Here is a 24223-nt window from a genome sequence, read left to right as displayed (position 1 = left end):
TGCTTTCCAAAACAGTTGCTCTCCAAAACAGATTCCAGGTCTCTCTAAAACAGATTCTAGCTCTCTGTAAAAGTTTCTAGATGACTCTAGAACATTTTACAGAGAGCTGGAACCTGTTTCTAGATCTCTCTAGGACAATAGTTCTCAACCTGTGCATCCCCAGATGTTTTGGCCTTCAACTCCCAGAAATCCCAACAGTTTAAACAGTTTGCTGGGATTTTTGGGAGCTGTAGGCCAAAACACCTGGGGACCCACAGGTTGGAACATGTTGAATGTTTGGGAGCCCAAGTGGATGACCAGAAGGGGATCTCCTCTTTGCTACCATAAGACCCCCAACTTTCCATAGTTGGGATTTGGGGCCAATTTGGGGTTTTTAGTGTGTGTATGTGCATGTGTGTTTCAGGACCCATAAAGGCCTCTTTTCCCAACAAAAAGTGATTCAATATTTAGGTCACTTCCTGTTAAAAACGAGCTCTCTCCTGGGTCTAAATTGGCTTGGGGGACCAAAATGAGCTTTAAAAATATTGACTTTTTTCCTTTGCCAAGTCAAGTAACCTGAAAATTGTGAAAGCATGCTGGGGTGGACCAGCCTCATTCATGCTTAGTAAATCATATTTTCAGGATACTTACAAAGTAAAATCAGACAGCTAACTTAATATACAAAGAGCAGGAAAAATTATAAGTCTTTGGTTTCCTAAAAATTGCCATTATGTTTGAATAAATTAAAGGCACAAAGTGGCACACAAAATTGTTTTGCTCTCAGCTGTTCATCTTTGGTTTCAAGGCATGAAATCAGAGCTTCAAAATTTGCTTTTTTGAACTACAACTCCCAAAATCCCTTGGCTATTGTGATCACTGGGAGTTGTACTTTTAAAAAGCAACTTTTTCAAGCTCGGCAAGAAATCTTAATTCAACTTTATTTCACCACTGCAATTTTAAAAAAGAATTAACATCTTTAAGTACTCATTTAAAAACAAAGCCCTTTCAACTGAATGGCTTTAAAGTCCGTGGATTATTTTGTATCCTTCACACAGAACAGGTATTTATACAAAGGTCAGAGGATTTATACATTTCACTTAGTTTTTCCAGTTCAACAATCCCAAACCAAGTCACTTGGGAAAGGTAACCAGCTTGTCTTCATAACCTTGCATAAATGTGTCTTTAAAAAATAATCCTGAGTCTTTCATTAAAAATAAAAATAAAAATTTGTGCAATTGATTTTTTCTTTTTTTAAATCCTTCTTTCTTTGGGATACAGAGAGTCATCAGCTGGCTTCTTCCGCTCGGCTGACTTCTGCCAAACTGTTGCCAAGGACTGCAGTTAATGAAGCTCGCCTTCTTCGAATGATCCGCCCAGAAGCAATAAGGTCGGCGTAACCACGCTGGTGGGAAAAGGCATACGCTGAACGGCGCCCCGATACCCCTCGACGGAAGACGCTTGGCCTTCGCCTCCACGTTTCCTCCTCCGCCTTGTACTTCTTGCGGTTCTTCTGGATCTTTATAGGAGAAAGTCATAAAATAGGTTAAGATGGATTGGTAAAAGGAGGAGCAATGGAAGCTGTCTAATTGTGGACCACATTCTTGGGGCACATCAACACTGTAGGATTAAGGCAGTTTGGCACCATTTTAACCGCTATGGCTCGATGCTATGGAGTCCTAGGAGTTGTAGCTTCTCATGGTCTTTAACTTTTATGCTAAAGAATGCTGGTGCCTCATCAAACTTCAACTCTCATATTCCCATAGCATTTATTTATTTCATATAAAAAGCATTCTATACATAAGTATAAAATTGATAAAAATAGAAGGAGCACAAGCGGCTAAATATCTTCTGACCAAAAACGGGCAACAGCGACTGCATTGTGTGTAGCCTCAAACAATTCTGGACAAGCATACAGATGTGGAGTTGTTTGTTCTACTCCACAGTTGCACAAGTATTTAACAGAATCTCACACTGTAGACTCTCTGTTTGCAATGTCATAATAAATTAGTTTATTAAAGAGAGCCAACTTTTTCTCTAACAAAGCTGTGAGGCAATTTGGAGCTCTTGTCTCCACTTCTCATGTACCACAGGTTGGTGTGACAGCCAAATGCTAAACTGCGGTCAATATTAACTATAGTCAGTTGAAACAATCAAGATTTATGAAGCCAAGGTTTGTAAACCTGCATGATAGGTTTGGGTGGCATGATCAGAAATTACTTTAAAATGGAGGCTAACACGCTTGAACTCCTTGTTATGTCCATAGCAGAGGTGAAGAAAAGAATGCACAAACTCAAAGCTCACCTAGGCTTATTTCCAATACAATAAACAAGAGGTAATTGTGGCCTTCAAACATAGCTAATTGGACAGGTTTTCTGCTGATTTATTCTGTTTCAGAAGAATAAGAGTAGCTTACTGAACCTTTCTATGGACATACCTTATCACTTTCTGTAGGCCAAATAGTCATGGTCAAGAAACGAAGTGCGACCACAGGAAGCAAGCAAATTGCAACAGACAATATTATTGTCAACCAGATATATGGCTGCCGGAGAGCATTTGGAGCAGTACCTGGAAGGACACAAAAGAAAAGTGTACATAGTTATGGATTTGCAGTTCACAAAAACCCATAGTGTCATTCAGATTCTTGTAATGCAAATAGTAATTATACTAATTACTGAGTAAGCATCTTTGGGTAGGGCATATGTTTTGGAGAATAATGTGCAAGGCAATTTTACTCAACAACTTTGTAACATACTTTCAGATGCCCAATGTACTATGACTTTCATATATAGATGATTATAGGGTATATAATCTGTTCTGAGTCCCCTTGGGGAGAGAGGGTGGAATACAAATAAAGTAGTTGTTATTATAATTGTTATTGAGTTTGCCCAGAGGTCATCTTGTTGAGAATTATTAAATTTGACTAGGGTTGTTGTTAATTCTGACATTTGCTACAAAAGAGATTAAGTTCTACTGACCTGTAAACTGAAAAGCAGATGGGAAAAGGACATGTATCCCAGAACTGTGTAGATCAAATGTAATGCCAAAGTAAAGTGCTATACTCCCAAATATTGAGAATGCATTAACAAATGTCCAGTAAGATGTATCCAGACCCATCTGTGAATAAAACACATAACCAGAAATAAAGTTAGAGATCCAGCGGAGAAAACAGTTTCAGTCCTTGGAATTTCAACTCTCATAATGGCAACTAAAACCGCTTTCATTGTTATGGGCTCACCCTATGGAATCCTGAGATTTGTAGTTTAGGAAGGAGTACTTAGAACTCTGGGCCAGATATTTTTGTGTACCTTCAGATTATGGCAACAGCAAAGCAAATTTTCTTGGCACGATTTATTGGGGGAGGATATTGATTTTCCTTTCCCCGAGGCTGAGAGGGTGGACTTGCCCAAGGTCCCAATCCATAGCTGAGTGGGGATTCAAACCCTGGTCTCCAGAGTCATAGTCTAATGTTCAACCCACATATCACACTAGCTGTCTACACCAAACTACAAATTGCAGAATGCAGCTGTGGAATCATACTATAACTGTGCCATGTGAAAAGATCAACAGACTCAAGAGGAGAAGGCAAAAGGATAAGGTTGCAATTCTCGTCAGATAAAACTAAAAAAAATGGGCAAATTTTTTGCTAACTTTGGATACTTATATCCAAATTATTTTTGGGAAAACAGACCTGGGTACATCTTTTCTGCTCTCCTGCCTGAAGCACTTTACTATCCTTTCTGTTTCTATCCCCTTTCTTCATATCCACAAACAGATTCCTATCTTTCCTACTTTAGACTTTTTTTTGTGTGGTTTCCGAGAAAGGTGTGAACTGTTCTTGCTCTACAACTGCAAAAGCCAAAGGCCCATGGCACATTGGTAATGTACGAATACTTGCTGGAGTAATTCTGGAGAGGTAGTCTCCAAATAGCATCCTTTCTAAGCTTTGCTCTCTCTCTCTTGACTCTTCTGACTCATCTTATTGCACCATGATAATCCCCTTCTCTAGAAATACAGGACTTAGCACACCTTTTCCTAGTTTCTCCTTTTCCTCCAAAGGAGTCTGATCATACTGTACTGCTACACAATGGCACAAATGCACCTGAATAACTAGGAGACATTGTCTTGGTACTTGTATCATTTCATGTTTATTATAAACTTGGTCAGAAACAGATTTTGAGGGGGACATGGAAAGGAAAGGAATTGTTCTCATTCTACTAGCAAAAGCAACTCTATTAGCAGAATGACCCCGTTGGATCTCGCCTAGTACTAGTGAATCCAGATGTAGTAGTCAAATCAAGTATTTGATTTGCAAACTTCAGCAATAATAAAAATCAATGTACTTGCCTGAAAATTAACTGCAATTATGAGAGAAGAAGCTGTGGTAACTGCAAATGATTGGTAATCAGAGGGAGCCTCTCCATCTTCCCCCATGGTTTGTAGATAAGCGCCATAAGGTATGAAGAAAATAATTAGGGATGTTACAACTCCATGGAAGAGGCTGATGAAGAACTTCCTGTAGTTGAAAAGCAAGTCTCTCTGTCCTAATACATATAAGCTAGGAAACCGTATGCTCAGCTTGTCACTCACATCCTAAAATCAAAGAAAGATTACATTATTATACTACATTTTAGTTCTGCAACATTATACATTCCACAACAGTCATGTTGCAAGGAAAACAGTAAATATTTCAGTTAAAATGAACAGGTAGCCAGATTTCAGCTAGAGAAGCAGTGAATGGATCTAATTCTCAGTGAAATATATCAGCAGTCATTTCAGAAGGATGATCTGATAATTTTCCTTTCTACCTTGACCAGAGGGATATTATACTCTGTTTCCATACTATTTAGTACAAGCCATGGAATTATTTCCAGTCTTGCCTACTTATGCAATGGAATCATAAAAGGTTTAACTATCTTTAATACTACCTAATACTTATTTATAGGTTTCCCCTTTGTAGAAGTCTGTGCCAACTAATGGGCAAAAGTGGTCATGGGGCTGATCTATTATTGCACTCTTCACACTAGCACTCATCACACTAGCACATAAAGCATGGAGCCTGCAATACTACTTAGAAATACAGAAATGAAATTAATGACACCCAAAACATGTATATTAATGTTGTGATTTTCATATTGTGGGTAACATACATGAACAATAGAAATGAAAATGGAAAAGCGGGATCATCAGCTTCCAAGCTGCATTAACAAGGGGAAAAGTGTTTGGCTAAACCTTGCATACATTTAAGTTCATTTTCATACTACTGACACCTAATAGGTGTATTTATTAGATTGTTATGCATTCTTATTGGAGGCCTTTAAACACTAGTTCATGCCAAGCTATCTCCCAGTCCAAAGGGATGGAGAAGTCTGGGCACACGAAAGAAGATAATATAGTGTTCAGATATGTCCAAATAAATCATGCCTTGTCATCCAGTACTTTCTAAACTAGTGCCAACTGGTCCAGAGTTGCCACACAGTGAGTGTATGGCTTTGTCTGAAACTAATGCAAAATGGGAACGAGTGATAGGAAAATACATAATTTGTTTAATGAACCTTAGACTTTAAACAACAGTGACACTGGAAAGGTACATAATTTACTGGGCTGTTGTAGGTTTTTTCGGGCTATATGGTCATGGTCTAGAGGCATTCTCTCCTGACATTTCGCCTGAATCTATGGCAAGCGTCCTCAGAGGTAGTGAGGTCTGTTGGAACTAGGAAAACAAGTTTATATATCTGTGGAATGACCTGTCAAAATTTGGTGTCAATTCATCCAGTGCTTATGTGAATCCCACAAACAAACATTACATTTTTATTTATATAATATTTTGGAACATACCTGGTCAAGCAACCCCACGAGTATGACTGGAAGGCTGGAATATAGTACATTGTAGAGCGTGATAAACCAATCTTCATAAGCAGTCTGTAATTTTCAAAGAGGAACATACAGCTTTTACATTGCAGCGTGAAATAACAGTTATCAAACAATTATGTGAACAGCAAAGCACTGGAAAATCAGACAAAAGTTTGAAGCAGTTTGTTTGAATAAAATAATAAATATAGGCATTGCTCAAGCAGAAGGAATTATGGTTTAGAATAACAAATAAAGCTCTTCTTGTGCACCTAACTTTCTCTTATTCATATGTGGCCATTTGTTGGAGGGCCCTAGGATGACTTTTACCCTTTATGTATACCAGAAATGGACAACTGAGGAAGGCTATAGGGGTACATGAGACCCCGGAGACTTTGGAAAGCCACGGCATCACTAAACAAATAAGCATTTTTTGCCCACAAATGCCCTTTAGGGAACATGGCACATTTTCTCTGTTTTTGAGTACTTTAGGTCTAGAACGAAGCCTTTCCTAACAACAAGGTGTAAGAAGAAGTCTCTTTTGGTTTACTTCTTGAGTTTAAACATGGTTTTTCTTTCTTTCTTTAAATCATAGAGTTGGAAGATATCTTGTAGGCCATCCAGCCAAATCCCCTGCAAAGAAGCAGGAAAATCACATTCTAAGCACCCACGGCAGATGGCCACACAGCCTTTGTTTAAAACCTTCCAAAGAAGGCGCCCCCACCACACTCTGGGGCAGAGAGTTCCACTGCTGAACTGCTCTCACAGTTAGGAAGTTCTTCCTAATGTTCAGGTGGAATCTCCTTTCCTGTAGTTTGAAGCCATTGTTCCATGTCCTAGTCTCCAGGACAGCAGAAAACAAGATGGCTCCCTTCTCCCTATGACTTCTCCTCATATCTTGATATATGGCCTTCATCATGTCTCCTCTCAGCCTTCTCTTCTGCAGGCTAAAAATGCCCAGCTCTTCATAGGGCTTGTTCTCCATACCCTTGATCATTTTGGTCGCCCTTCTCTGGACACATTCCAGCTTGTCAATATCTCCCTTCAATTGTGGTGCCCAAAATTGGACACAATATTCCAGGTGTGGTCTAACCAAGGCAGAATAGAGGGGTAGCATTACTTCCCTGAATCTAGATACTAGACTCTTATTGATGCAGGCCAAAATCCCATTGGCTTTTTCTTTTTGCGACTGCATGACATTGTTGGCTCCTGTTTAACTTGTTGTCCACGAGGACCCCAAGATCTTTTTCACGCGTACTGCTCTCAAGCCAGGCATCGTCCCCCATTCTGTATCTTTGCATTTCATTTTTTTCTGCCTAAGTGGAGTATCTTGCATATGTCCCTGTTGAACTTGATTTTGTTAGTTTTGGCCCATCTCTCTTATCTGTTAAGATCATTTTGAATTCTTCTCTTGTCTTCTGGAGTATTGGATATCCCTCCCAATTTGGTGTCATCTGCAAACTTGATGATCATGTCTTCTAACCCTTCATCTAAGTCATTAATGAAGATGTTGAACAGGACTGGGCCCAGGACAGAACCCTGCAGCATTCCACTTGTCACTTCTTTCCAGGAAGAAGAGGAAGCATTGGTGACCACCCTCTGGGTTCATTCACTCAACCAATTACAGATCCACCTAACCGTAATTTCGCCTAGCCCACATTGGACTAGTTTGTTTTCCAGAACTTCATGGGGGATCTTGTCAAAGGCCTTACAGAAATCCAGCTATGCTACATTCATGGCGTTCCCTGCATCTACCCAGCTTGTAACTCTATCTTTCACCTCTGGGAGTCCCAGGAAAAAAAAATTGAGAAAACAGCCCATGGGCCACACTTTGACTATTTGTAATAAATGCCATAATTGAGTTACAGATGTAATTGGGAAAGCTGTAACTATGTATTCAAAACATTTATATTCTTCTTTATTTCATCAAAACTGACTTACAAGAGAGTTAATAATAATAGTAAAAAAGCAAAACTAATAAAATATGTTAGAGCTAAAATAGGAATAGGAATAGCAATTCAGAAGATAAATTGAGGAAAATGACATGAATGCATGCTAAAAGCTGATTTCAATTTCATCTATTTCATCTCCTGTCTAAAAGACAACAGAGATAGAGTCTGACAAAACAATCAATCTAATGACAGTTTCAAAATAGTTTTGCAACACAATTTTGGAGTATTTCTGTCAAACGCTCATAAACAGTATTTCATAACTGCTAAGTTCATGAGCTTTGTTTTTCTTTTTCTTACCTGAGCTGAATAACCATTGAAGAAGGAGTACCAGAAGTGAACTAAAGTAAATGCAAAGTTTTTGTAGAAGAAATACCGAAGGAATTTGCACATTCTTATATATGACCACCGTCCATGAACAAGCAACAACCTTTGGAGGTATCTGAACTGGCCAAAAGAATAATCACTAGACATGACTGCTTGCATCCCTTCTTGTCCGCTTATTCCAACACCAATATGGGCAGCTAGAACAATGACAAAAAAGACACGTCATAAAGAGGTAGCTACTTTCAGGCAACTCTGTGTAAGAAAAAAAAAATCACATTTACACAATGGGAACCATGACTCTTTTATAGGTACATCACATTTGAATTAGTAAGGTAAAGGTTTTCCCCTGACATTAAGTCCAATTGTGTCTTGGTGCCCATCTCCATTTCTAAGCCGAAGAGCCGGCATTGTCTGTAGACACCTCCAAGGTCATGTGGCCGGCATGACTGCATGGAGCGCCGGCTCACTCCTTTGAATTACCCCCCACTATATACAGATCTTAATTTTTTTTTTTTAGTATAAGTGAGGTAATTTAATGCATGTCTTCCTCTTGCCAACTATTAAAATTCTGATTTTCATGTATTGTGTAACCTAAAATGAAGTTTAAAAACACCAGAAAGAAAAATACACAAGCTGTGTAAACTTCCCCTCGAAAATAACCTGGGGGTACTTTTATACAATATTTTAAAATAATTTTGTGCATAAAACAACATTTGCGTGCATTGAATAATCAGAAAACAAAGTTGCGACTATCTTGGGTTCAGATTTTGGAGTTATTTTAGAATTCTAGATAATTGTTGCTCAGTCTGTACATGTTTTGCCTGCAGATGGTCCCATGTCCATTAACTATTTTCCCCCCACATGTAACAATATAAGATTCAAAAAGATCTCTTCCCATGATCATAAAGCTGTGTCAAAGAAAAAGAGTCCTGAGAGGGATGGTTTAAGATCATCCACAGGGTCCTTATGGCAGAAAAAGTCAAAACTCCCAATTTATGCAATAAGCTTAGAGGAAGAGAAGTAATGTTCAAGGTAGCTTACTTTTGATCATATTTACATCATTAGCACCATCTCCAATGGCCAAAGTGATGGCTTTCTTGTATCTCTTCACGAGGTCCACCACCATGGCCTTTTGCTTCGGTGTCACGCGGCAGCAGATCACGGCGCTACACTCACAAGCCAAGTCCACAAAGTTCCTCTGTTGCTGCTCCTTGTTCAGCTCTAATCTTCTTTTACTCTCCATATGCTTTTGTTTTTCTTCCATCGTTCTTGGAAACTTCAGTTTCAGGAGTTTCCTTTTCTTCTTTTTCTTCTCCAAAAGAATTTCATTCTGTAATAAAAGTTCCTCTCTTTACACTCTGAATACGTACTATAACAGTACTCTGAATTCCTTCTGTTTGCAAATCCTTGGGAAAGCAGAATGGAGTCTGCTCTCAGTATCCATGGATTTTGCATCCATGGATTCAACTATTCATGGCTTAAAATTTCTCCCCCACCAATAAAATCTCAAAAGCAAACCTTGATTTTGTTATTTTATATAAGGGACATTTTACTGTGTAGTTTTATATAATGGGAACCCCGATGATGGGTCCAGGAACTAAACCCCAGTGCATAGCTGTTGGAAATAGCAACCTTCTCAAGCCTCCACTAGTTATTGATTATGTATATAATTGCTTACCATATTGGATATGTGTGTATTGGTTTGAAACTTTACCTGACCTCTTTGTTGTTGGGGGGGGGGGGGGGGGTTCCAGACCATGTGATCAGAATTGGGCATTGTATTGTCGAAGGCTTTCACAGCTGGAATCACTGGGTTGTTGTGTGTTTTCTGAGCTGTATGGCTATGTTTCAGAAGCATTCTCTCCTGACGTTTCACCTGCATTTATGCAAGCATCCTCAGATGTTGTGATAGAGCCTGCCATAGATGCAGGTGGAACATCAGAAGAGAATGCTTCTGGAACATGGCCATACAGCCCGGAAAACACACCACAACCCAGAATTGGGCATGTTCAGGACTCTGAGTCCATTTTAGTCCAGTGTTTGCTTTAGACTTCAGTAAGTACAGTTTGCTTGCAGAAGCTATTAGATTCTTAGAGAGAGTAGAAGCCATCTGTATGCTTTAGACTTCAATGCAACGTCAAGATATAACCAAATATACATCAGGAGTAGAAGCAGCATTGTGTTAGGTGTTGTAAGCAATGTTTTAATAAAAAAGAAGAATGCAGATCTATTGAACAAATCACATGTGTGACCTGAAAGCATGAAAATGGGCCAAAGAAGAGAAATGGCAGAGTGGTTCCATAAAAACAGGCATGGGAATTTCTGCATCCCCTCCCCACCCACCCACCCACCCCATATACACACACATCTGACACCCGAGGCAGTTGACTCAGTCTGCCTATCATTGCTGCTGTGGGCAGCCCTATCACTTTAAAGTAGGAAATTATACTTACCAACCATGAACCAGTGATAATGAGGGCATTTTTCCCACCCGGTGGGAAAAAGTTTTCATTACCCCCTTGAGACGAGTTTGCATTAGATCCAGTTAGGTTCTTCTGGTTTTCCAGCCTTGTTTGCAGAAGAGCACTGGGGAGAAGGCAACAAACAAAAGATCCATCACGCAAAATGCAGCTGTTAAATTGGGAAGAGTAACAATAGATCTACTGGTATATCTTTTTTGTTGATTAGTAGTGAATCAACTGGCTATCTAAGATTCAATCATTTAATAACAGCAACCACAAAGTGACTTTTGCTCATCCTAAGCTATACAGACGAAATGAAGAGAGGATGCTTGTTCATACAATCCTGTTTTTAGCCGGATAGGGATCCTCGATGAAAGTCTCCTTGCTTTTTTTGGCTGCTTGCATTTTCTTATATCAGACATTCCCAAACTTTTTTTGACCAAGGAGCACTTGACCAGGGACCACTTTGACCAGGTACCACTCTCCAACATTAGTATCAAAAGGGTTACGAATCAATTTTTGGTTGACTTTAGATTCTGTTTGGTTATTTGGGGTGCTGATTCAGAAAATTGCATTGGATAGACCACATCAGCTCTAGTTTCTGATATAGGACCTATGCCACCCAGTAGTTGCCATCTGCTCTTCCACAGAACAACAACAACAACAACAACAACAACACTTTATTTTTATTCCACCCTTCTCACCCCAAAGGGGACTCAGGGTGGATCACAGTACACATACACGGCAAACATTCAATGCCACTTTGTACAAACAGTACACAGGCAGACAGAACAGGAAGGAGGTGTGTTGTTTTGATGCCATGGAAGGTTGGGCTCAAGTCCAGCTACAGGGGGTGCTGTCGCTCCATCCTCTATGACGAAGAGCAATCAAGACTTCCTCTTTCCTTTTGGTCGCCCAGCATTTTCTGATCTTCTTTCTTTATGGTGTTGTAAAACATCTCCCCCGCTTTTAGTGGTACCTAATTTCTCAAAATACAGCTAAAGCTGTTTTTGAACTGCTTAGGTAAACTGTGAGCAGGGCTGACAGTTATCCGCTCATGCCGACCTTAGTCTTTGAACTTGCAACCTTTCAGCTGATAGATCTTATAGTTGCTGGTGATTTACCAGCTGTGCTAAACATCTGGCCCATTAAATTGTGCCGTCTATATTTCAAGTCATCATGGCGGGGTATTGGGAAAAGTTTTCAATTAGCAATAATCACGCCTCATTGGCTATAATACTGCCACTGCGCAAAGAAAAACATATTTAATAATCTAGAGCTGATGTGGTAGTAATAATATTTTGTGGGTAGTCAGCCTCTCCCCTCCCAACATCCCCACTGCCTTGCCATTATAAAAGGGTTTTGTGAGACCAGTCACTTTCATTGCCACGTGGTCTTGAGGCAATGGTATAGTAATGGTGTGGCCACGGACCATGTTGGGAACCACTGGTCTAGCATGCTACCTCATTACTGATCCTCTATTATTTCCATAAAGTTGTTGTCTTTTAAAAAAATACAATTTCATTATCTGGTGTCATATTTTCAATGGGTGGGCAAAGACATAAACAAGTAGAATTAAATAATTCTGAAGCCAAGCTTTTCAGGGTATGTGAGGTTCATCTGATTTTGGTTTTGAGTATGAGAATTGAACAGAAGCTACAGCCCTTCTATAAAATCATTATCATCATCAACATCAACATCATCAATCATCATTCCATGCTTCTCTCCAAACTTTGGCACTTGGTAGCACTCACTAGACAAAACCCACATAGAACAATGGATATTCCCATGCCAGCTGGCAATGAAATGTAAGAAAAATTACATCCCTTCACCTCTAGATAGGGATGAAAATAATGCTTGGAAAATACAGGTGAAGTATAGGTTTCCCAAATGTCAGGAAAATCTGAAGAGGAATCTATGACAAGACAATTGTCACTCTGCAGTCGATCCTCTATATCCACAGATTTTGCATCCACAGATTCAACCATTGATGGCTTGAAAATATTTTTTTTTAATTCAGACAAGAAAACCTTGATTTTGTCATTATAAATAAGGGGCACCATTTTACTACACCATTGTATATAATGAGTCTTGAGCAACCAGAGATTTTGGTCTCAACTGGGAGTCCTGGAATCAAACCACACTTGTATCCACTGGGCATTTTTGTGTGCAGAAGATTACATTTCCTCTATAAAAGGCAAGTTCCCTGCATGTATTCCCAGCAAAAATTATGTATTATAATTTTCTGCACAAAAAAAAATGTATTCAGTCTTACCAGCAACATAGTGATAAGGCTTAGAGCAGTGGTTCTCAACCAGGGGTCCCCAGATGTTTTTGGCCTACAACTCCCAGAAACCCCAGCCAGATTTCTGGGAGTTGAAGGCCAAAAACATCTGGGGACCTCAGGTTGAGAACCACTGGCTTAGAGGGAACAAGTTTTTTTTTCGTGTCAGAAGTTACGAGAAACTTCAAGTCACTTCTGATGTGAGAGAATTGGCCATCTGCAAGGACATTGCCCAGGGGATGCCCAGATGTTTTACCACTTGGGAAACTGGAGCTGACAGATGGGAGCTCACCCTATCTCACAGATTTGAACTGCCAACCTTCAGGTCAGCAGTTCAGCCGGCACAAGGGTTTAACCCATTGTGCTACCGGCGGCTCCTGAGAGAACAGCTGGCCCACACTTAATCTCTAGGTACTACTACTAATGGTAGATTTAAATATGGGTCTCCATGTCAGGTATTAACATGTGGCCCATCATATACGCTTACTCTGCAGTGTCATCATGACTTAGTCTGGTAAGGCTGATAGGAGTTGACCCATAGTAGTAGCAGCTGAATGACATTTGCATGAGTATCTGGTCCACATCTGTGCTCTATGGCACAGTGCCAGTTTTAACATGCACTCCATTCTAAAAGATAATCCACCTGATTTCCCTTGGATTATTTTCAATACAAGGTATAATGGAAATATTTCAGCAGAAAGAATAACAACAGGATCCATAGGAAAAGCAGCAACATTAATATAGTTTCATGCATTGCAGTTCTTTGCATGCAGAAACATGTTTCCTTTTTACCTGATGTTTTCTCCATAGTAGATAGTAGTCTCATCTGTCAAAAGTTCACATGAAAACCCAATGTTTTCTGCAGTTTCTGCAAACAGAAGAGAATGTTCCGTCAGTTGGCCGCCTCCTCCCATTGTCAGTCTCTCTCACATACATATACAATGCAAACACTATACTTAGAAAACAATCAGGTGAAAAAAGGAGGAAAATCCTTTCACAATTATCTACACAGACATACACCTTGGGTAAATAAGAAGCAGCTATTAATACACACATTACCTTTTTTGTCACCAGTCAACACCCAGATCTTTATGTCTGCCTTTGACAGTTTGGATATCGTTTCTGGAACTCCATCTTGTAGCTTGTCTTCAATTGCTGTGGCACCCAGGAGCTGTAGATATTCAAAGAACAAGAATGTGAACTGCAATCACATGACTGACACACTTGTTGGATTGCACTCTCCATCTAGCCTACTAAGGTTAATAGAGACCCCAGTGGTGCAATGGGTTAAACTCTTGCGCAAGCAGTACTGCTGACCAACAGGTCAGCGGTTCAAATCTGGGGGAGAGCAGGCTGAGCTCCCTCTGTCAGCTGCAGCTCCCCATGCGGGGACATGAGAGAAGCCTCCCACAAGTATGGTAAAACATCAAAACATCCGGGCATCCTCTAGGCCAGTGGTTCTTAACCTGTGGGTCCCCAGGTTTTTGGCCTACAACTCCCAGAAATCCCAGCCATTTTACCACCTCTTAGGATTTCTGGGAGTTGAAGGCCAAAACATCTGGGGACCTACAGGTTGAGAACCACTGCTCTAGGCAATGTCCTTGTTGTTGTTGTTCATTCGTTCAGTCGTCTCCGACTCTTCGTGACCTCATGGACCAGCCCACGCCAGAGCTCCCTGTCGGCCGTCACCACCCCCAGCTCCTTCAAGGTCAGTCCAGTCACTTCAAGGATGCCATCCATCCATCTTGCCCTTGGTCGGCCCCTCTTCCTTTTGCCTTCCACTTTCCCCAGCATAATTGTCTTCTCTAGGCTTTCCTGTCTTCTCATGATGTGGCCAAAGTACTTCAACTTTGTCTCTAGTATCTTTCCCTCAATGTCCTTACAGACGGCCAATTCTCTGTCACAAAGCTCTCACAAACACTCAGCATAATGGTGCTCCATGCAGTCATGCTGGCCACATGACCTTGGAGGTGTGTATGGATTAGAAATGGAGATGAGCACCAACCTCCCAGAGTTGGACACAACTGGACTTAATGTCAGGGACAACCTTTACTAGAGGTAATAGATGGTATTATTGATGTATTATTGCATACTTTGATACTTTGATTTTCATCCAAGTCAAGGTATCAATGTAAGCAACTATTTATTCATCAATAACATTGAGAGAGAACATAAATGGAAGAAGTCTCATCTCCTCTTTCATTCTATGCTGTAGTCACAAAAACTTGTGATCCCAGGACACAGTTTGTACATTGCAAGTTCCCCAAATAAAGATATATTTATAAAAATAGGAAGAAGGTTTTATTCTCCTTGGTGTACACAATACAACATAATACGTACAATAAGGCCATATCACAATACCAAACCAAACAACAAGCCTTGATAAGACTTGATTGCACTCCTTGTAGTAAGCTAAAATAAGACACTTATAACAACACAGTAAATAAATACTAGGATTGTTTGATCAAGAAAAAATTTGGTTCTAAACTCACTTCGTTTCCAGGGGGCGCTAGCATTTCGAATTTCTGAGGACTTCCGAAATTTAAGATTTCAAAATTTCGAAATTTACGAAATTTTGTTAATTACGAATTGATCCATTAGTGGTGGACGTGATTGTGCAATGCGCTAAAAACACCTCCAAACGGGACAGGGGGAACTTCTGAAGCACCCCTCTCCCTCTGTTGCTGACTGTTGGTGATAAAACTTACAACTAACAGAAACCAAATTAAAATAAATTCAGGATGAAATTAAAATACATTAAGTTAGTAAAAATACAAATTAAAATCACTTAAAATTAATAAAATAATAAAATAAATAATAAAATAATAAAATAAGTAATAAGATAATAAAATATCTCCAGGAGGAGGAGGAGGAGGAGGAGGAGGATGGGGAGGAAAGGCAATGCTGGCACCTTTCCTCTCCTTCTTTCCCGTCTTAATAATTACGAAATAATTACGAAATAATTACGAACATTTGGAAAAATTGTTTCGATTCTTAATTACTCTTCACACTATTCCTGCATGGCTCGATATTGGATCGTAACCTAATTTAAATACGAATTAATAACGACTTTAGAAACTAACGAACACGATCAAACAAGCCTAATAAATACAATAAAACTGAGTATATACATCATATTTCCTTATCACCCCTACAATTTGCCTTCATATTGGTAGCTGTATTATGCGTACACTGAAGATTCCTCAATGTACACATAATACAGCTACCAATATGAAGAGTGTAAGTATAAGAGTGATGGAAAAAAAGAAGACATAGGAAAACTTGTGTGTCTTTAGGAAAAGATCTTTTAACAGGTACTCTGTGTTAGAACTGCAGCAAGTTCAAATGCCCACCCCTGGCTTCCCATTACACTTACAATTAAATTTTGTTCAATTTCTTCATACACTTTGTCTAGAGCTTCGTCACGGTTTCTCAAAGCAACACTGGCAGCCATGAATTTTTTATTCCATGCCTCAAACTCCTCGTTGCTGATGTCCTTGTAGCAAAGACACAATGTCCTAAGGGTTTCACTTGCAAAGATCTATTCAAGGAAAGCAAAAAGAATATCTCAGGGCCATATTCAAATACCATTTGAAAAAGCATCTCCTTAACAGATCAAACTGACAGGAATAAATTATCATGTGAGAATGAAGGTTGCTGGGTCTGTTTCAGAATAAGCAAAAGAGAAAGTTAAATGAATCCCACAACTGGACCAATCGCTCCTTAATCAGACTTGTGATATAATATAATAATACTGCAATGAAAAGAAGACAGAAGCAAGGCATTTTTCCAATTATGCAATTCTACACATGTATACTCAAAAGCAAGCCTTACTAGGCATACTTTTCCTCAATGGAAACTCCTTTCAGTAAAATGTGCATGGTACTGCAGCTGAAATACCAGAGATTCTCAGTCTCAAATGAAAGGTGTATGGTCTTTGGACATTCACCAGTTAATTGGACATCCAACAAAAACAAAAAACAAAAAAACAAATCTGAAATTTGTCAGGAATTCAGTTTGCAGAGAAACTTGTATATTCGCATGGAATTTAATTCCTGTTTCCTATATTTAATTCCTATGGGCCGGAGGTTTAACACAGCTGGTAAATCATCAGCAATTATAAGATCTATCAACCGAAAGGTTGCAAGTTCAAATCCCTGGGTTGGCATGAGTGGCCAACCGTCAGCCCTGCTCACTGTTTACCTAAGCAGTTCAAAAAGAGCTTTAGTTGTAATTAGAGAAATTAGGTACCGCTAAAAGCAGGGGAGGTGTCTTACAATGCCATAAAGAAAAAGAAGATCAGAAAATGCTGGAATGAGGAAATCCTGACGGCTCTTCGTCATAGAGGATGGAGCGACAGCACTCCCTGTGGACTTGAACCCAACCATCCATGGCACCAAAACAACACCTTCTTCTGTGCTGTCTGTCTGTGTATTAGCTATACAAACGGCACTGAATGTTTGCCGTGTATATGTACTTGTGATCCGCCCTGAGTCCCCTTCGGGTTGAGAATATAAATCAAGTGTTATTATTATTATTATTATTATTATTATTATTATTATTTCCTATTGTGACAAATAAGAACAGTAAAACCCATCCTAAGATCCAACCTAAGATAGGAAGGTAAATAAGATTGACAGATTCTCCAGTCTTTGGCAAGAAAGGTTGTTTTGACGTGTCAAAATACCTTGGTGGAAAAAAATGGTAAACTATCACAAGGTATTTTGGCCTTGAGTGAAATTTCCTGTAACTTCATTTAGCAATGAATAAAAATCATTTACATTTTTCATTCTTATCTATCAGCATGAAATAGTCGCTTTTGGCACAAAGGGCTGGCAGGACTGCTGACCGAAAGATCGGTGGTTCGAATCTGGGGAGCGGGGTGAGCTCCCATCTGTCAGCTCTAGCTTCTCGTGCAGGGACATGAGAGAAGCCTCCCACAGGATGGTAAAAACATCCAGGCATCCCCTGGGCAACGTCCTTGCAGACCGCCAATGCTCTCACACCAGAAGCGACTTGCAACCTCTCAAGTATGTGCCTTCAAGTCATCTGTCAATTTGTGGATTTCATAAAGTTTTCTTAATGGCAAGTAATTTTGCTGATTTCTTCCATGAAGATGTGTACAGCAGCACCTGGTATTCATTGATAGTCTCCAATCCAAGAACTAACCAGAAATGGCGTTGCTTATCTTCCAAGATCAAATGGGATCTGTGCCTTTGAGGTATTGACACAACCAAAGAGCCAGTAGTGATTTGAGAGCTAGATTACAACTTGAGGGTTTGAATCTTTGCCCAGCCATAAAATCTAATGGGTAACCTTGGAGGAAGGCAATGGCAAGCATTTTATGAACAACTCTTGCCAAGAGTTGTGATTTGTTTGTCTTAGAACCTCCATACATCAGAAACAACTTGAAGGCACAGAAGAGTATATTAAAATGCCAATATGAGCATGTTTATCTCGGAGAAGAAAAGACTAAAGGGAAAGAGAACAACACTATTCAAATGTGTGAAGAAATGACATATGGAAGAGGGCAAAGACTTGTTTCTCTGCTCTCTCAGAGGAAAGGATTTCAGCTCCTTATAAGAGTCACAGGTAGATTTCCATTGGCAGCAAGAGCAGTTTGACAAATGGAACCAATTACATATAAAGGCTGTAAACACTCCATCACTACAGAGTCTCAGAAAAGCCATCTACTTGGACTACTCCAGTCAATAAGTCAAGCTGGTCGATCTCTCTGGCCTAGAAAGCCCCTTCCATCTCTATGATTTTATGTCCAAAGGCAACCAACTGAGTTCTAATGTCCAAAGACAAAATTTGTAAGCCTGGAGACGTTATACCCTAATAACTGACAAACATGGACTTTAGCATGTTATTTGTTGTAAATGGCTTCGTACGCATCCAAAAGTAAGTAAGAGGTTTATTTTATTTTTTGTTATGAATTGTTCTTGTTGTTCTGTGCCTTCTGGAATTTTCTTGGAGAGATTTAATCAATAGAAAGTACAATATTAAACACAGAAGGGTAAAAGAGAAGGAATTTGAACCATGGTCTTCTAGCATCCTATTACAATACTAAAACCAGTGCACCACACTTGTTGCAACAGCTGACATGTGTCAGGAAGTATCACCCTGTAGTGAAAGGACCAAAGCATTGATATCTCTGGCCCATTCTCTGTCCTTATATCAGCCAGCAAGCCAATGCTCTAAATCCGGGTCCTCAAAACTTTTAAACAGAGGGCCAGGTCACAGTCCCTCAAACTGTTGGAGGGCCGGATTATAATTTGAAAAAAAAAAAAAACATGAATGAATTTCTATGCACACTGCACATATCTTATTTTGTAGTGCAAAAAATCCCACTTTAAAACAATACAATAATGTAAATGAAGAACAATTTTAACAAATATAAAATATTTAATATTTCAATGGGAAGTGTGGGCCTGCTTTTGGCTGATGAGATTGGATGGTTGTTGTTGTTGTCGTTGTGTGCTTTCAAGTAATTTCAGACTTAGGTTGACCCTGAGTGAGGGCTGGGTAAATGACCTTGGAGGGTCGTAACTGGCCCCTAGGTCTTGGTTTGGGGACCTCTGCTCTAAATCAAGAAATAGCTTCGTAAGATCTGTAGAGATACTCGCAGGAATACCTCAGCAAGCAAGAGTCCAAAAGTGGCAGATTAAAACCCAGAACTTCAATCAGCAGCTGATACTAGATGAGAGACTCCTTCTTGGGCACACAGAAGACTGGGCAACTTGGAAGGCACTGAAAAGAATGTGCTCTGGCACCATGCGATGCGGAGCAACCTTAAAAAATGAGGATTCAAAGTGGAGTCCACAACATGTGAGTGTGGAGAAGAGCAAACCACAGACCATCTGCTACAATGCAGTATGATCCTTGCCACGTGCACAATGGAGGACCTTCTTACAGCAACATCAGAGGCAGCTTATGGTCAAAGGAAAATTAGAATAATAAGCTTTTAACTTTGTTTGTGGTTTTTCTATACATTATAACTGTATTCTCAATTCACTTCTTACACAACAAATAAATTTTAAAAATACAACACATGTTCTCTCTTATTATATATACCCCACTTTAAAAAGCAAATGTGTTCCCAAAGTCATTTCTATCCCCCAAATGGAGCATTATCTATCTATCTATCTATCTATCTATCTATCTATCTATCTATCTAGCCATCCACCCACCCACCCATTCACCCATCCGTCTATCTCACAGCATGCCAAGAAGGAGAAGAAGGTTACACACAATGTGCTAAAGCAAACTCTAGAGCAGACTATCCAGCCCTACTGAAACATGGCACCACAACATCCACCATCCCCCAATAAAACTACAATCTGATTTGGGATTTATCCAACACACCTGGAGGGCACCAAGATGGAGATGGCTGCTTTAGTGCTACCACATCCATACTGGCAAACACTGCATGAGATCCTCAGCCCCAAGAGTCTACTTACATCCAGTGCACGCTCTGTAGTCTGCTTTTGGGGATCATTCCGATGTAGGCGTTCATAAATCACTGTATCAGCCCCTTTACAATACAGCCTGATTGCTCCATTCGGTTCTCTTGCTATAAAAATAAGACACAATAAGGAATATTTAAAATATGAACCTTAGAAATACATACACTTTTATTTTTATGAACTACAGTTGACTCTCCCCATTTTCAGGTTTGGCTTTTGCAGTTTTGATTATTCACAGATTTGATGAAAAGGTTCTCTCTAGGAATTTCTAGCTCCTCCATTGTGATTCTTTAGTTAGTACCCAGTAGGAGTTGACCATAGAGTCATGTCGAAAAATGTAGAAAAGTAGTGTTTTTTTACTAGGTCCTGTGCCCCTAAAATAAGGACGGATTATATTTCAATATCAACCATTTAGATGACATAAGGCATAATGAGAAAAATATAAAAAACAAACACAATTTGCTTTCTCTCACACAAACACACTTGCTCCTGGAAAACAGCAACTAAACAATAATAAAATATTAAAATCTAAACATTTTTGGACTAAATTAACACATTGACTATTAGATCTGCAGGTTTCCCAGAATGGACAAATATGTACTTTATAAGTGCTCAACAAGCATTACAAAAAAAAAAAAAAACACTAATAAGGAGGACATCTGTGTTAATCAGTCCCACTCTGGGAGGAAGGTGGCATATAAATTAAATAAATATATATTGCTTACACTACTGACTGATATGCTTTAACCAACAATAGTTGGTGATTCACATGTCAACCAGAAGGGTGAATCTGCTTCAGTTATTACTCTAAACTTTGAAGAAGCCATCCAAGATGCTGAAATTATTTGGGGGAGAAAGATCCCCCAAATTCAACCCAAATTCAACCCATGGACTAAAACACAGAGCTGATTCCCAGTTCCACAGATTTAGAAGCTGCCAGTACTTATTACAGTGTTTTTATCATGTCAGAAGTGACTTGAGATAACTGTAAGTTGCTTCTGATGTGAGAGAATTGGCCATCTGCAGGGGCGTTGCCCAGTGGATGCCCAGTTGTGTTATCATCCCATGGGAGGCTTTTCTCATGTCCCTGCATGGGAAGCTGGGGCTGACAGACAGGAGCTCACCCCATCTCATGGATTCGAACCACCGACTTTTAGGTCAGCAGTTCAGCCGGCACAAAGGTTTAATCCATTGCTCTTGCTACTTATTACACTGGAACAATGTAAACTATTTTTCTCCTAATGCACCTTTAAGACGAAGCTGATTTTTAAAAAGGAGAAAACATATGGTGAATGTATCTCTTCTCGAAACAAACACTGTTAAACAATCAAAAACAATTGTTTGACTTACTGATAACTGACATCCGTTTTCTGTCACTGTTGAAGTCCAGAATGGCAAGAACATCATATGTTTTTACAGTTCCCATTTCACTTATTGTAATAGTATTTTGTGTCCGTGAAAGAAATACAAAACCAAAGTTTCTGGCAGCAGTTACCAATGCCCCTTCATCAGGTGAAGCAGCCTGATAGTTGAGCTCACCTGGATTTGAAAAAACAAAACAAAACAAAAACACAAAGTATAATAATCAAAAGCAAACCAGAGTTTATAGGAGGGGGAATTGTGATACTGAGGATAGAAGGATGCTCTAAATAGCAATGGAGAAAAAAGCATTTCTAAACCAAGTGCTTAGAACACATATTTGCCAGCAAACACAGGGACAACAGACCAATTCCAAATTCCATACTATGTTAGTATGTTTATGAGAAGATTCTTCCACATTTTCCAAATAAAGGGAACATCTGCAAAGATTCTCCAGTCTGAACATAATTCCTAATATGTTGAAGTACATGCATTCCTATGAAAATGCACAAGTATCTCGGGTATCCTGGCTTGTCACAACATGTATTTGATAGGGACTTCTCATGGATTCAATCAGAAGAAACAAACTACGTACCATCAGTATTGTCCACCATCACAGTGTGACAAAGTGCAAGCAGGAAGAAGAACTGCCGAATTTCAGGTTCCTTCCCCAACTTAATCTTCTCAATTAGATACTGATCATGAAATGTCAACTTTCCATCAGCATACATATTCCAGCTGAAATCAACTTGCTAAATACAGAAAGAATGTGAGAGTGTCAACTTAAGGCTCTTCTTGTTGGTAATGTACAACTAGAACCAATACAATGGGACATATGAAATTTTGCCTTTTGTCTAATAAGCTGGGGCACATTCACTTTGACAAAGACGGTATAGCCCTAGCTCTGACATACAACTCCAAATTTGGTCTTGGTCTTACTCAGTATATTCCCCACAGAGAAAGTAAATCATTCCTAGTCAAGTAAATATGATATGGATCTCTTGAATCTCTATGGGTAAGTTAAGATGTAATTATCTAAAGATTGTTGGGCTACAACTTCCATCATGCCCAATCATGGAGTCTGCATCAGGGTGATGGTGGTAGTTGCATTTGAAGGTGAACCAGTTCTCCAATTCTGCTGTAAAAGCACTTTATATTATTGGATATCAATAAAAATAACTCCTATGCTTAGGACTATGTGTCCTTATTCTGCTCCCCAAATGTTTCACAAATTCCAGCTTCCCATGCCACTTATGGAAACTCATATCACAGATTGACTCGCTGGTAAAGTGATTGTTTTTTGGAATTGATGAAGGAAAGGTTTAGGATTTGGAGGAGACTAACATCTTCTAGAACTCTGCCTCTTTCAAGTATACTTTTTTGTAATTGCTTACCACAGGACGATGCTGTATTTCCCCTGTTTTATCTCTGTAGTCTCCTGGAAAATAAAAACAAAAATAGTATCAAGTGTGACAGAAGAACTGGCTTACTGGATCACACCATGAGTCCAGCTTCTGTTTCCAACAAAAGTCAGACAGGGACAGAAGCCACATCTGTATCTTGTCTGCTTACATCATTTGATACCCAGTTATATTGTTGTCGCTTTGTGCCTTCAAGTTGTTTCCAACTTATGGTGATCTTAATGCAAAGCCATCACAGGGCTTTCTGGGACCGCGAATATGTGGCTTACACAGGGTCGTGATGATGATGATGATGATGATTATTATTATAGAAAGCATAGGAATAACTTATTTTGTATGTTATTAAAAACATGTGAACAGTTTGTCTCTGGAAAACGTCAGCAAAGCTATGACTTACCATATGTTTCTCCACTGATGAAACATTTTTTGAATGTCATGACATTCTGGGTCAGTGTGCCTGTCTTGTCTGAGAAGATATAGTGGATCTGTCCAAGCTGTTCATTCAAAGTGGTGGTTCTTGCTTTAGCAGGTGTGTCTTTTGGTGGATAATACATCTGCAAATCCCAGTTGATAAAGTAGCTTTGTCCTAAACGGATCACCTCAACACTGAGTAAGAGATAACAATGTTTATCATCATTTTGAAATCTGAAACACGCAGAAACAAAATATCTAACAGTTCAGTGGCATGCCAGGCAAATTCTGAATTTCTGAATCCAGAGGGCTTGTCAAGAACAGTACGTTATATGGAACTACAAGGTAAAAAGATCCCAAGTAATCAGTTTTGGTTTCCTATATGTATAATTGATATATTGATACAAATCATTTCAGAAGAATAAAAATGTCATCTGTCAACTTATTGCAACACCATTAATTTCATAGCATTTTCTTAGGCAAGACTCCTTAGAGGTGGTTCTGCCAATCCCCTCCACTGAAATAGAGCCTACAGCACCTGATGTTCATTGGCAGTCTCCCATTCAAGTTCTAACCAGAGTTGACCTTGCTTAGCTTTCATATCAGATGGAATCTTGTGCCTTTGGGGTATTTCAGCAGACTAATTCACAACTAATTAAAACAAACATTTACATTACATTATCTGATGAAGGGCATTTATAACTTGTAATTTAGG

General features: G+C 39.4%; 1 protein-coding gene and 1 pseudogene across 1 annotated transcript in view; both read right to left on the bottom strand.

Annotated features, from left to right (window-relative positions):
- Positions 1 to 1031: 1031 nt before the first annotated feature.
- ATP8B1 (ATPase phospholipid transporting 8B1) overlaps positions 1032 to 24223 on the bottom strand; it is a 90262-nt gene continuing 67070 nt past the window's right edge. The window contains exons 13-28 of the mRNA XM_060761319.2: positions 23495 to 23703; positions 23071 to 23114; positions 22272 to 22428; positions 21668 to 21856; positions 20312 to 20424; positions 16225 to 16389; positions 13908 to 14019; positions 13641 to 13716; positions 10556 to 10688; positions 9144 to 9432; positions 8076 to 8299; positions 5815 to 5898; positions 4324 to 4569; positions 2955 to 3093; positions 2414 to 2544; positions 1032 to 1495 (exon numbers count right to left, since the gene is read on the bottom strand). Coding sequence (XP_060617302.2) covers positions 1265 to 1495; positions 2414 to 2544; positions 2955 to 3093; positions 4324 to 4569; positions 5815 to 5898; positions 8076 to 8299; positions 9144 to 9432; positions 10556 to 10688; positions 13641 to 13716; positions 13908 to 14019; positions 16225 to 16389; positions 20312 to 20424; positions 21668 to 21856; positions 22272 to 22428; positions 23071 to 23114; positions 23495 to 23703 — 2542 coding nt within the window. The 3' untranslated portion in view covers positions 1032 to 1264. The remainder of the gene's footprint in view (positions 1496 to 2413; positions 2545 to 2954; positions 3094 to 4323; positions 4570 to 5814; positions 5899 to 8075; positions 8300 to 9143; positions 9433 to 10555; positions 10689 to 13640; positions 13717 to 13907; positions 14020 to 16224; positions 16390 to 20311; positions 20425 to 21667; positions 21857 to 22271; positions 22429 to 23070; positions 23115 to 23494; positions 23704 to 24223) is intronic.
- Positions 11696 to 11821, bottom strand: LOC132769535 (U4 spliceosomal RNA; annotated as a pseudogene).

Source organism: Anolis sagrei, chromosome 2 (genome assembly GCF_037176765.1).
Source record: "Anolis sagrei isolate rAnoSag1 chromosome 2, rAnoSag1.mat, whole genome shotgun sequence".
Taxonomy (NCBI): domain Eukaryota; kingdom Metazoa; phylum Chordata; class Lepidosauria; order Squamata; family Dactyloidae; genus Anolis; species Anolis sagrei.
This window is presented reverse-complemented; position numbering and strand designations above follow the sequence as displayed.